We start from the raw sequence: 12375 nt of genomic DNA on the forward strand, positions 1-12375 counted from the left end.
TAGAAAGGAGGTTTCAGAGCAGCCGGTTCCATGTATTTTGCATCTCTCAGCTAGATCATATGGGTTTTAAAAAGGGTTAACATATAGAGAGGGGATAGGATTTTGCAAAGAAAATTCTTAGCAAGAGTTGTCTTTGCTCTGGAGCCTTTCGTGTAAGCTTGTAGAGAGGAAGCAGCAAAGTGTTATATAGCCTTCACCGCAGGGCTTCTGGGCAAACTGAGAATTTGAAATGTGTTTCATGCATTTGGGAGAGGGGAAGAATCTTAAGTTAAATCAAGATCAGAGTCCACAGTAGTAACTTGGACTAGACATACTATTTATTTGAGATGGTTAATTAAGCAGAAAAGCCATGGCCCTCGGGTTTCAGTTTAGGAGCAGCTGATGATTACACGAATCGGAACACATTTAAACATCGGGTTTGATCACATTCCTGTTGTGATGCTTAAAACACTTTCTGTATATGTTAGATGAAGATCAGTAGTATGCTAGAGAAAAGTAAGTATGGTAACGGGAAGAAGAGTAGAGGTGACTTCTGAGTGTAGACTTGAAGGAAGTGAGGGAGCAAGCCATGTGCGGGGATCTCTGGGAGAAGGATGTTGTAGGCAGAAGGAACCTCAAGCACAGACTCTCCCGTCAGGGTGTGCAGGGTGTGTGTAGCTTGTGGCTGGAGTAAAGGTCGCTGAGAGGTTATTGTGAAGCGTTTGCCTTTTATTCCGAGTTGGGAAGCTTTTGAGGATTTTGAGCTGAGGGAGCACTGAGGACTGATTTCCCCTTTGAAAGGACCTGCCTTAGCTGCTGTTTTGAGAAGACCTGGAGACAGAGGTCATGGTCATGGAAAGGATTGTCATGGAGATCAGGCACTTTTAAGTATTTGTTTTAAGAATATCCTTAGAATTGGGGCGCCTGGGTGGCTCAGTTGGTTAAGCGACTGCCTTCGGCTCAGGTCATGATCCAGGAGTCCCGGGGATCGAGCCCCGCATCAGGCTCCCTGCTCGTCAGGGAGTCTGCTTCTCCCTCTGACCCTCCCCCGTCTCATGCTCGCTCTATCTCATTGTCTCTCTCAAATAAATAAATAAAATCTTAAAAAAAAAAAAAGAATATCCTTAGAATTAAGCAGATGCATAAAAATGCATATACAAGGATGTTCACCGCACCACTTTTTTTGTAGCAGCAAAAATGAGAAAATAGCAGTGAGTAGTTAAATTATTTTAAGGCATTGCATATATCTGTAATGGAATAGCATAGCCAGTAAAATAATACAGACCCAGATACTTGATATGCAAACATGTTCGTTACATACTTTAAAATAAATATTACAAAGCAAATTGTAAATATGACCTCGCTTTCCGTCCTCTCCTCCCCTATATCCTACCACAGAAAGTAGATAGAGAAGGGAGGGTGGAGAGCCAGGTCTGGAAGTCTGTGTGTTAAAATGTTAGCAGTGGTTTTGCCTGGGAATGGATGTTGTGGTGTAGGTGAAACTGATGATTTCATTTTCTTCTTTTCATACCTTTGTATCGATATTTTTTTTTAAAGATTTTATTTATTTATTTGAGAGAGAGAGAATGAGAGAGAGAAAGCACATGAGAGGGGGGAGGGTCAGAGGGAGAAGCAGACTCCCCGCTGAGCAGGGAGCCCGATGCGGGACTCGATCCCAGGACTCCAGGATCATGACCTGAGCCGAAGGCAGTGGCTCAACCAGCTGAGCCACCCAGGCGCCCTGTATCGATATTTTCTATTACATATTTATTGCATTTAAAATCAAGAAGATAAGTTATTTTTTTAATTAGTTGCAGAGGTAGAGTTTAGTGATTCATCAGTTGCCTGTAACACCCAGTGCTCATTCCATCAAGTGCCCTCCTTAATGCCCATCCCCCAGTTATCCCATCCCCCGACCCATCTCTCCTCCAGCAGCCCTCAGTTTGTTTCCTAGAAGTTATTTTAATTTGGAATGAACTGTGACAGAATTCCTCTTTGGCCTCCTTTACAAATAAATTTAAAATGAATTTATCTCAGCACGAAATGGAAAGCAGCGATAGTGTAGGTGGTCTTGAGATCAGCATATACGGGTAGCCAGATAGGAAGGCAATGAAGGGACAAGAGCCAAAGCTCCTTGAAGAAGAAAAAGGCATGTGTGCACCAAGGGTATAGGTCAAGCTGACAGGCTGGCTCCAGCCTGCTGGCAAGTCCCCAGTAACCCACACATAATCCTTAATTAGGTAAATGCTACCTTAAGGGAGAATTCATTTCAAAATCTTGATTTATTGTCCATGAAAATGTATGTTAGAGTATAGATATCTCAGGGCTTTGGAAATTAGATTTCCAAACTGAAAAATGAAACCTTTCTCATATTCTAAGGCAGTGAGAGCTGTGATTCTTTGTTACCTAAGCTTTAAAGACTGATGATACCGGGCGCCTGGGTGGCTCAGTCGTTGAGGGTCTGCCTTCGGCTCGGGTCATGATCCCAGGGTCCTGGGATCGAGCCCCGCATCGGGCTTCTCCCTCTCCCACTCCCCCTGCTTGTGTTCCTGCTCTCGCTCTCTCTGTCTCTGTCAAATAAATAAAAAAAATCTTAAAAAAAAAAAAAAAAAAAGACTGATGATACCAGTCATTCTTGCATGATTCTTATACATAGATAATTTCACATAAAAATAATTTTTATATTTAACTTAAACATTTACACTTTTCATTGTATATTTAGAGATACACTTAAAATTGAATTTGAAACTGGTGTTATCACAAAATTTTCCATTATTTGAAGCAAGTTGCTGAACATAGTTTATAGAAGTAATATTGAATTCTCTCTGATTTTCCTTAAAAATTATTTCTTACCTGTTTGATTTACAGAACTGCTTCCCAAATTCATTTAATGAAATTTTCACCAGATGGAGAATTTTTTGCCACTGCTGGGAAGGTAATTTGTGAAAATGCTGTTGCTGTTGGTTTATTTTGACACATCAAAAACATGAATTGGCTTCATTCTTTTAATTTATCTACATTGAAAATATTTTCTATTAAAATGTTAAATAGCAAAAATTGTCTAAATATTATTGTGTTAAAAGGCAATATGGTATAATTGAAACATAGACTTAAAGGTATATCTGGATATAAATCTGCCATTTACCAGCTTTTTGATTTTGGTCAAGTGGTTAATCTTTTTGAGCAAATAGAAGACTTTACAGACTTTCTAGGAGGACATTTGTAACCATTTTCATGTTTTTACCTGCTGATGTCAGAACAGTATATTTCCTTGAAATTATTTATTTGTAGTCATTGGTTCACCAAATGGCTCACTTACAACTGATTGAATGAAGTTAATTGTTCTCATGGATCGTAGCTTTTTGTAGAGGGAGGATGCGAGATACCCTAAATCCTCAGGGAGGTTTTTGTTAGGAGAGAAGATTGACGTTAAGCATGGGAATGCAATTATAGCTTAAAAGCAGAACCTGGTACATTCTAGTCCCCTTGTTTTCCCTCACTCCCCAAATTAAGAGATGCCGTTTTAATTATACTTAGAATATTTTTATTATATTATTTTTATTATTTTATATTTTAATTATTATTTAATTATACTTAGAATGTTTTATATAGTAGTAGCTATTAACTCGTTATTATCATCTTCAGCATTTTCTTTGAACATTCATTTGTTACTTCATGAAAACTCTTGTTTTCAAAGATAAGCAGTCTTCATAAGGCTGCTGGTGGTAATGCTTTCTTGTTTGATATTTGGCTAAGTGGGAAGACGAACCCTTCATCTATCAGTCTTCTCAGTGACTCCATTTAGATACTGTATGGTAACTAGCATTTTCCTTGATCCGTTCCTTGCAAAGTATACATTCACACACTTTATTTCTCAAAGCACAATTATGGAATGCTGATAGAAAAGTATCAGAATTAGAGATTTTCTTCTCATTTCCTCCGTGCCCCACCATTCCTCCCATCCCTAAATTTCTGTGATTGCGGAGAAAATTCTTACCTTTGCTGTTTGACAATCTTTAATTTAATTCTGATGTGGATATTTTTCTTTTTTTTTTTTTTTATTAGGATGACTGTCTTTTAAAGGTATGGTATAATGTAGAAAACTGGCGGACAGCTGTTACCTCTCCGGATAAAAGTTCAGAAAAACAATCCCAAGGAGAAATGGACTTTTCCTTTGTATATCTGGCCCATCCTCGAGCTGTAAATGGATTTTCCTGGCGTAAAACAAGCAAATACATGCCTAGGTCAGCGATTTAGTCATTTTGTCTGTGTATTAAGAGAATGTCATTTTGACATTGACTGCTCTTCTCACTTTAAATAGCTATAGGACTTTTGCCTCTGAAGATTTTAGTAATATTAGATAGTCCTTGGCCTGCAGATGTCTAGCCATGGGTCAGCTACGATTGACACCTCAGAGGAGAGCCATGTGAAAGGATACTTTACCTCCATCTTAGATGTCTTTAAGTGACAGAATTGTACATCTTTCCTTCTCTTTGTTAGGTGTCCTATTCTTTCGTCTCTTAGTCATTCCCCATATTGCCATTTGTGTGGAATTTTTCATATTTCACTCCCTAATCTGGTACCTTCTCTGTATCTCCTCTGGTTTCCTTTTTGTTTTTAACCGCTTTATTGAGAGGATATACCGTGAGGCCTCAAACATTTCTCTAACTGTATCCAACATCTTTGTGGAAAAGAGAGTGTGGTAATAGATTACTATGCCCTGAACTAGGTATTAGTTTAACCTATATGTGCATGTGCATGCACACCTGTCAATACCTCCTTTCTTTCCTGTGACCCTTGCAAGACCTGATATCCCATTGAATTTTTGCCTGTACTTAGTAAGGCACAGAGACCTGTTTCTTAAGTGTAGGTAGAAATTGCTTTTTGTTTCATGGCCATTTTCAATTTGGCCACACCATGGAGCAGTACGGTTTTTCCCTTAACCTTTTGTCACTGATATTTAGTAGGACAGCTGGGTCATTTGTTGACTTTAGTTTTGCTCTTTTGAGCCAGCAGAGTATATCCTAATTTTTTTACAAAATGTGTATTAAGACTGATTTTTAAAGAATAGTTTAAGGTTCACAGCAAAATTGAGGGCAAGGTAGAGATTTCCCGTATATCCCTTGCACTAACACATGCATAGGTAGCCTCCCCCAGAGTGGTATATATGACGAACCTGCATCAACATATTAGCACCTAAAAGTCCATAGTTTAGATTATGGTTTGTTCTTGGTGTTGTACACTGTATGGGCTTAGACAGATGTAGAATGACATGTTTCCATCCTTGTTACCTGATTTTTTTTGAGCTTTTTCTAGTTCCATAGGTACTATTCTTCCTACCCCAGCCTACCAGCCCAATAAAGCATAGGAGTAGGACACTGTAGGAACAGTAATGGTTCTATTGTTAGGAGGATGTGCCTGAATCTTTGGGCTAAGGGAGAGTGGTGTGGATAATCTATTGTTAGCAAAAGCCTGCTTCACTTTGAGAACGATTGCTCCAGTACCCCTGAGATCATTGCCCACATATATAAAAATCTGTTTAGAATATAATGAGCTGTGGCATATGTTAATTCTCCTTTTAAAAGTTGTAAATGGCCCCAATAAAAGTAACTGTCATCGCAAACCATGAAGATTACATTATTTCAGAGGCTGATTTCTTCTGATACAGGCAAGTGTTTTCATTGCACATGGTTAGACCACAAGAGTACTAAAAAAGAGATTTATGAAGTATTGTATCTTTTAAGAGAGGACAGTCACATCTGTTACTGACCTAGTTCACGCAGGATTGGTACAGGTGATCACAGTGGAGGCAGAAGTAGATGCCTTACACTGGGCAGTTACAAATGCCTGACAACACCAGTGAGACGTACCAGTTCTGTTCCTGGCTGTGTTCATTTTATCTCTGCCAACTAAGTTCTGCAGCATAAGGAACTGTGGTATAGAACTAGAATTTTCTGTTTGATAGAGTATCTTGTAGAGGTCTCAAGAATTTTACTTTTGGTCCATGTCCTTTAAGAACCAGCTGATCTCAGGGCGCCTGGGTGGCTCAGTCGTTAAGCGTGTTAAGCGTCTGCCTTCGGCTCAGGTCATGATCCCAGGGTCCTGGGATCGAGTCCCACATCGGGCTCCCCGCTCTGCGGGAAGCCTGCTTCTCCCTCTCCCACTCCCCCTGCTTGTGTTCCCTCTCTCGCTGTGTCTCTGTCAAATAAATAAATAAAATCTTTAAAAAAAAAAAAAAAGAAGAAGAACCAGCTAATCTCCCCGAGCTCTTCTAGGTTTCATTTTTGCTTTACCAGCTGCCTGCAGGTATATGGTGGGAAGGCTGACCCTTTCTCATGAGAATGACAGAGATCCTGTCAAAATCAAAAACCATTGCTCTTTCTGATACGGCGTTCTCACTGGGCTTACAGGTGCTTTGTTTTTCACGTGAAATTAAGATACTTAGCCAAATGGTAATACTTGGTGCAAGGTACCACTGCTCTAGAGAGAAGAATGGGGAAGTGTTTGTAATGAGCATATACTTCTTCACTAAACACTGATGAATGTAGGATAAATTGGGAGGTTTGTTATTCCCTCCCCAAAACATCCGAAAAGTTAGTTCTAGACGGCTAGTTTCAAAACCATCTTAGCCTGTTACATCAAGATAGGACAGGTGTTGCACACTTACCATCACCTGGTTGTCTTTCATAGGGTTATAGCTTTCTTTTGAGGGAGGGAACAGTTATACCTAAATATGATATGCCATTGAAGACAAAATCAGGTACCCTGATAAGGAAGGAAGGAAGGGAGGTATTGCCAGAGAAATGCCTCAGACAGAGCAGGGTATTTCTTCCCTGCTCTCCTTAAATTACCTGGGAGCTGCTTGTATTGATTGTAAGTATCCTGAGGGGAGTCACCTGGGGCTGCCCTCACTCCCAGGTCAGAGCCCTCTCCAGGCTTCCACGTTGTGCTGCTTTCTTGCTTGTTTTGTTGCTTTTGCCTCTTCTGATTGCTGTCTATTCATTCTTTCAGTCTACTACCTTCTGCCCTTCCTTCATAAGCCTGTCCTTTCTGCCAGTTACAGATGGGCACCGTGAACCTTCAGCTTTCCATATTGCCTTTTGATGTATTTTCTTCTTTTTCTGATTGCCTACTTTTAATCTCCTGTCACCTCCTCTGTGTATGTGAATGTGCTAGAGAGATGCGGAGAGAAGGCAGGAGGTAGGAAGTCAGAAGGGGACAGAGAAAAAGTGAAAGAGGGAAAGACATGAGGGTAGGGAAAGGAGGGAGAAACAGGATTGAGAAAGGAAAAGAGGAGAAGGGGCCCTAGCACGTGGGGAGAGGTGGAAAGGGAGAGTGGCCTGGAGAGGCTGAGAAACAGCACTTGGGGGGAGAGCACAGAGGGAAGGAGGCTCAGAGAGTGAATGGGAAGGGAAGAAAGTCAGGAGAGTAGGCAGAGGAAGGGGTGAGGAAGGGAGAGGTGAGAGCAGAGGAGGGAAGCTGAAGGGGAGAGCACCCCACACAAAACATGCTGGTTTCCTTTTTCTTCCCCTTTGTTAGAGATCTTTTTTTAATCAAGCAGATATGTTTAACAAAGTGACTACTACAGAATATTTTTATTTCCTTTTTATTTTTCTTTAACTTACTGAGTTATTTGATAGAAGCCTTGTACTGATTGTTCTTTTTAAATCTGATATGTTTGAATATGTGTCTACTATGGGATATTGTGACTTCTTTTTCTTTCTTTCCTTTTTTTTTTTTTTTTTTGATGAGTTACCCAATAAAAGGTAGTCTTTGTTGATGGGGATTCAACCTTTGAGCTCCTGATGCTTATTAATATGTAGGTAATTGATCTTGCTTTTATTTTGTGACTGGAAAGACTGAATTCACTAGAAGTCAAGAATAAGGAAGGAGGTGGCTAATAATTATTTTATCATGATTTTTCTATTCATGTAATCACTGCTTTTTGCAAATGTTAAGCAAGGAGAGAATAAATGTACTAAATAGTGTAACTTGTTACTGACTAGTGTGCGTGTAGCTTTACAGAAAGTAAAAACGAAGCATTATGAAGAAATCCGAATGGTAACCATCCACTGAGTAAATCAGAATATTTTAAAAGAAGATGTAGGTTTTTTCCTTGCTTATTAACTGAAGGATTATGGCATTGTTTCGGTCTTTGTTCTTTGGCTGTAAGAAGAATCTTAGATTCTTAAAATAAGAACTACCAAATTCTAGGCAGAAAAGAAATGGGTTAGCAGGTATTTGCTGTGATGAAATCAAATACCCACTCAATTTTAATGGTTTTGACTAAATACATTGCATAAATGTATATGGACATTTTCATCATCGGTACCTTTGTTGTGGGCATTTAATTAATTACAGAAGCACTATAGAATGTTATATTGTGTGAGATTTATATTTTTGCCTCTAAAATCTTTTTATTCCTCAGGGCTTCTGTATGTAATGTATTGTTGACTTGCTGCAAAGATAATGTATGTCGTCTTTGGGTAGAGACATTTTTACCAAATGATTGTTTGCTATATGGAGGTGACTGCAACCATTGGGCGGAACCAATTAATTTAACAAATAACTTCAGAAGAAATGCTTCCAGTAAAGAACGAGTTCAAAATGCTTTAGATGTAAGTGTTTTTGTTAGATGTTATTTCCTACAAGTTTTAAAACGTTTTGTACATTGCCTATTTTGTAACATTCATCCTAATTAATATTCAAAATTATATGGTTAGTTATGAAAAAATATATATTAGAAAAACAATTCTCAGAAAACTTTCTATTTTATTTGGTTCGAAAAATATGCTGAAGTATTTCAGAGCATAAAACTACTTATAATTATGAAGTTAATCTTAGGTTAACTGATGGTAACAAAAGGAAGATTACACTTAGCTAAAATAACAAATGAAAATCTGAAAATGCAAAGATTTGACTGTAAAAATAATTTATATTTTTACTTTGTTTAGAGGTTGGGGTGTTTTGTCCTGTCATAATTACAGGAGTGATTTGAATAGTTTTATCAGATTCTGTTCTAGATTTGTTATCTTTAGAACCTTCTGGAACTTGAAGTTTTTTGTTTTGTTTGTTTTTTGTGGGTTTTTTATTTTTGTTTTTGTTTTGTTTTTGAGAGAGTGAGAGAGTATGGTGGGGCAGGGTGCAGAGGGAGAGGGAGAGAGAGAATCCTCAGCAGGCTCCATGCCCAGCATGGAGCCCGACCAGGGGCTCAATCTCATGACCCTGAGATAATGACCTGAGCTGAAATCAAGAGTCTGACACTCAACTGACTGAGCCATGCAGGTGCCCCTTGAAGTATTTATTTTACTGATTAGTGTAGAAAGTAAAAGTAAATTTTTGATGTTTAGATTAATTGAACATACACCAATAATACAGATTCTTATTTTCTTGATATGGAAAACAGAAAGTGATCTAAAAGTGATTTGTCTTTGAATGCTTTGTATGATTATGGAAAAACTATTTGTCAAATTTGGAGAGTATTCTCAGGGCTCAGAATATAATTAAATATATATTGCCTGGAGACTTACAACTGATAGAATGGTTATGTGTAATAATAGCTGAAAGAGGTTCTTGACTAGGAATGAAGACTCTCATTCTGTGTTTAGGTGACCTTGTGTTCTGTAGAAACTATTTTATCATATGAAAGATGAGAATAAACAAATATCAGCACTCTGCCTTATGGGTCAAATGAAGTGATCTCTGAAAAAGCTTCACGAATCAGCCATGATACTTGAAATATCATCTTAATGTATGATGTCAGTATTGTTCAGTGCTTTATCGTCATAAGGAGTAAACTGGACACAAAGGAGACAGTATGCATAGAGACATCATTATCCACAGACACATTGTTGTGAACTTTTGTTTTATGAAATTATCAGAAAAATAAACCAAATAAAAATTGCGAAGTATTGTGTGATGGTTGAAAGAAGTTAGGCAGTTTAGGTCTAAGCTTATTCTTCAGATTTCAGATTTCCTGCACAAAAGTACTGAAAGATGTTTGTATATATAAACTCATCTGAAATAGAGTATATATGAAATAAGTCAGAGTAAGGCAGATACCATATGCTTTCACTCATATGTGGAATTTAAGAAACAAAAGAAATGAACAAAGAAAAAAAGAGACAAAAAAACTGAAGAGATGGTTACCAGAGGGTGGGGGGATGGGTGAAATAGGTGATGGGGATTAAGAGCACACTGAACCATGATGAGCACTGAATAATGTGTAGAATTGTGGAATCACTATATTGTATGCCTCAAACTAATGTGATGCTGTTAATTATACTAGAATTAAAAATGAGCTAATTAAAATGGAAAAATGAAATAGAGAATAATGTCTGAAAATCATTTTGTAGCCCATATATATATGTTTATATATATATGCTTATGACATTATAGCCACTGGTGTTACTTTGTGTTTATTGGTACAGGTAAATCTGAGACATTTTCGCAGAGGTCGGAGGAGATCACTTGCTGTTGTAGCGCATACCGGATACCTGCCACACCAGCAGGACCCTCATCATGTCCACAGAAATGCTCCGCTGCATGCCAACGCACTTTGCCACTTTCATATTGCCGCCAGCATCAACCCAGCCACGGGTAATAGAACACTGTTCAACAACTGTTCTTGGACTTGAGTAAATTAATTTTATAACAGAGACATTTTACTTCTAGTTTTGAATAAGTAAAAAATTGAAGGTAACTTACTTATCTAACTTTTCATTATAGCCAGCCAGCTCACTGATTACTTAAACATAGGTTTTTGTTTACTTGTTTGCTTTTTAAAGCTATGATTTGGTTTCTGATTAAGATCTTAATAAGTCATTTGAGATTCTTAGTTTATTCAAAAGTTGAGATTTGAGCTAATACTTCACAGGTTAGCACCATAGAATAGTATTTTGTTAACTATTGTATAGTTCTTAAAATAAAACCGTTGTGTAGGGACGCCTGGGTGGCTCAGTCAGTTAAGCGGCTGCCTTCAGCTCAGGTCATGATCCCGAGGTCCTGGGATCGAGCCTCGCATCAGGCTCCTTGCTCAGCGGGGAGCCTGCTTCTCCCTCTGCCACTCCCCCTGCTTGTGCTCTCTCTTTCTCTGGCAAATAAATAAATAAAATCTTTAAAAAATAAATAAAACCATTGTGTCTAATGCTTGATCTTAGGTGGCCTTCCAGAAATAAGGCAGAAATATGTAGCAGTTATAACTGGAAGAATTAAGAAACTTACCTCAGTAGTCAAATATGTACTATTAGATTTAAAAAATCTAGAATATCTGGATCTATCTATGAATTTGAAGATTTAAAGTGCTCATCTTTCAGTAAATGTTTTCTGTGAGTTTAAAAAAACAGGTGGTCAGATTTGGGGTATTTAAAGAGGAACCTTAGAGTATTACTGGGAAAAAGATTAAAAACAGTATTTGCACATGATAAATAACCATCTGTACAGAAAGTGGAAAGTGAAAGCCTCTTTTCACCTCTGCCCGACCCTAGTTGTTCTCCCCTGAGATAACCACTATTGAGTTTTTGTATATTTGGAGATACTCTTACGCATGAAGTAAGCATAACCTATTTTTTTTACTCCATTTCTTTATTTTTTTTAAATTTATTTTTTATTTAAATTCAATTAACATACAGTGTATTATTAGTTTCAGAGGTAGAGTTCAGTGATTCATCAGTCTTATATAATACCCAGTACTCATTGCATCACGTGCCCTCCTTAATATTCATCACCCAGTTATCCCATCCCCCCATCCCTCTCCCCTGTAGCAACCCTCAGTTTGTTTCCTATTGTTAAGAGTATCTTACGGTTTTTCTCCCTGGATTTGCAGTACTATTACATTCTTCAAGGAAACAGCAATAAATGTGGTTCATTAGTTACCTGAATCAAAGAGAGAAATGTTTTGGTAAGTTAAGGGTAGAGATACTTCCACTAGGAATAAAAAGTGCTTGCTAATTTTCTTGGCTTTTATTTGGTTAACAACAGTCCCAGCTCTAAAAGAATCCATGAGCCAAGAAAATGAAAGGGGATGATATTGAACTGTTTTTAGGAAAACCTTATATAAGCTTGGGAAATACCCTTACCTTTATCAAAAAACATACACTGGCAAGTGCTTGTAATACCCAGAGGCAGCTCTGAGACTACTGATGTTGTTGTGAAAGTCTCTTCTGAATAAAGGACAACATTTTGAGAATAAAGAAAGCTTGGTTTCTTACCTTTAATGGAAAAGGCTGAGGGGTTACAGAAAAATAAACCCTGAGTTCCAGTGTAGCATCTCCCTGACGACCTTCCAATAAGGAAAATTCTAAAATCTTTCTTTAGCTAATAGGACCTTAAGGAAAATCCATATACGTAGAACAAATCAAAGCAGAATAATATCAGTAGCAGCTAGATTAGACACTG

General features: G+C 38.0%; 1 protein-coding gene across 7 annotated transcripts in view; it reads left to right on the plus strand.

Moving 5' to 3' along the window:
- DMXL1 (Dmx like 1) overlaps window positions 1-12375 on the plus strand; it is a 134396-nt gene that overhangs the window by 28259 nt on the left and 93762 nt on the right. For 6 of the 7 annotated variants that reach the window (XM_035013968.1, XM_035013970.1, XM_035013973.1 and 3 more), the window contains exons 6-9: window positions 2848-2914; window positions 4045-4223; window positions 8408-8597; window positions 10410-10578. In XM_035013968.1, the coding sequence (XP_034869859.1) occupies window positions 2848-2914; window positions 4045-4223; window positions 8408-8597; window positions 10410-10578 (605 nt within the window). Of the gene's footprint in view, window positions 1-2847; window positions 2915-4044; window positions 4224-8407; window positions 8598-10409; window positions 10579-10618; window positions 10678-12375 lie in introns of those variants that run through there. The other variant, XM_035013974.1, reaches the window with a different exon arrangement.

The sequence above is a fragment of the Mirounga leonina genome, unplaced genomic scaffold, assembly GCF_011800145.1.
Source record: "Mirounga leonina isolate KUSES-001 unplaced genomic scaffold, KU_Mleo_1.0 Mir_168, whole genome shotgun sequence".
Classification (NCBI taxonomy): Eukaryota; Metazoa; Chordata; class Mammalia; order Carnivora; family Phocidae; genus Mirounga; species Mirounga leonina.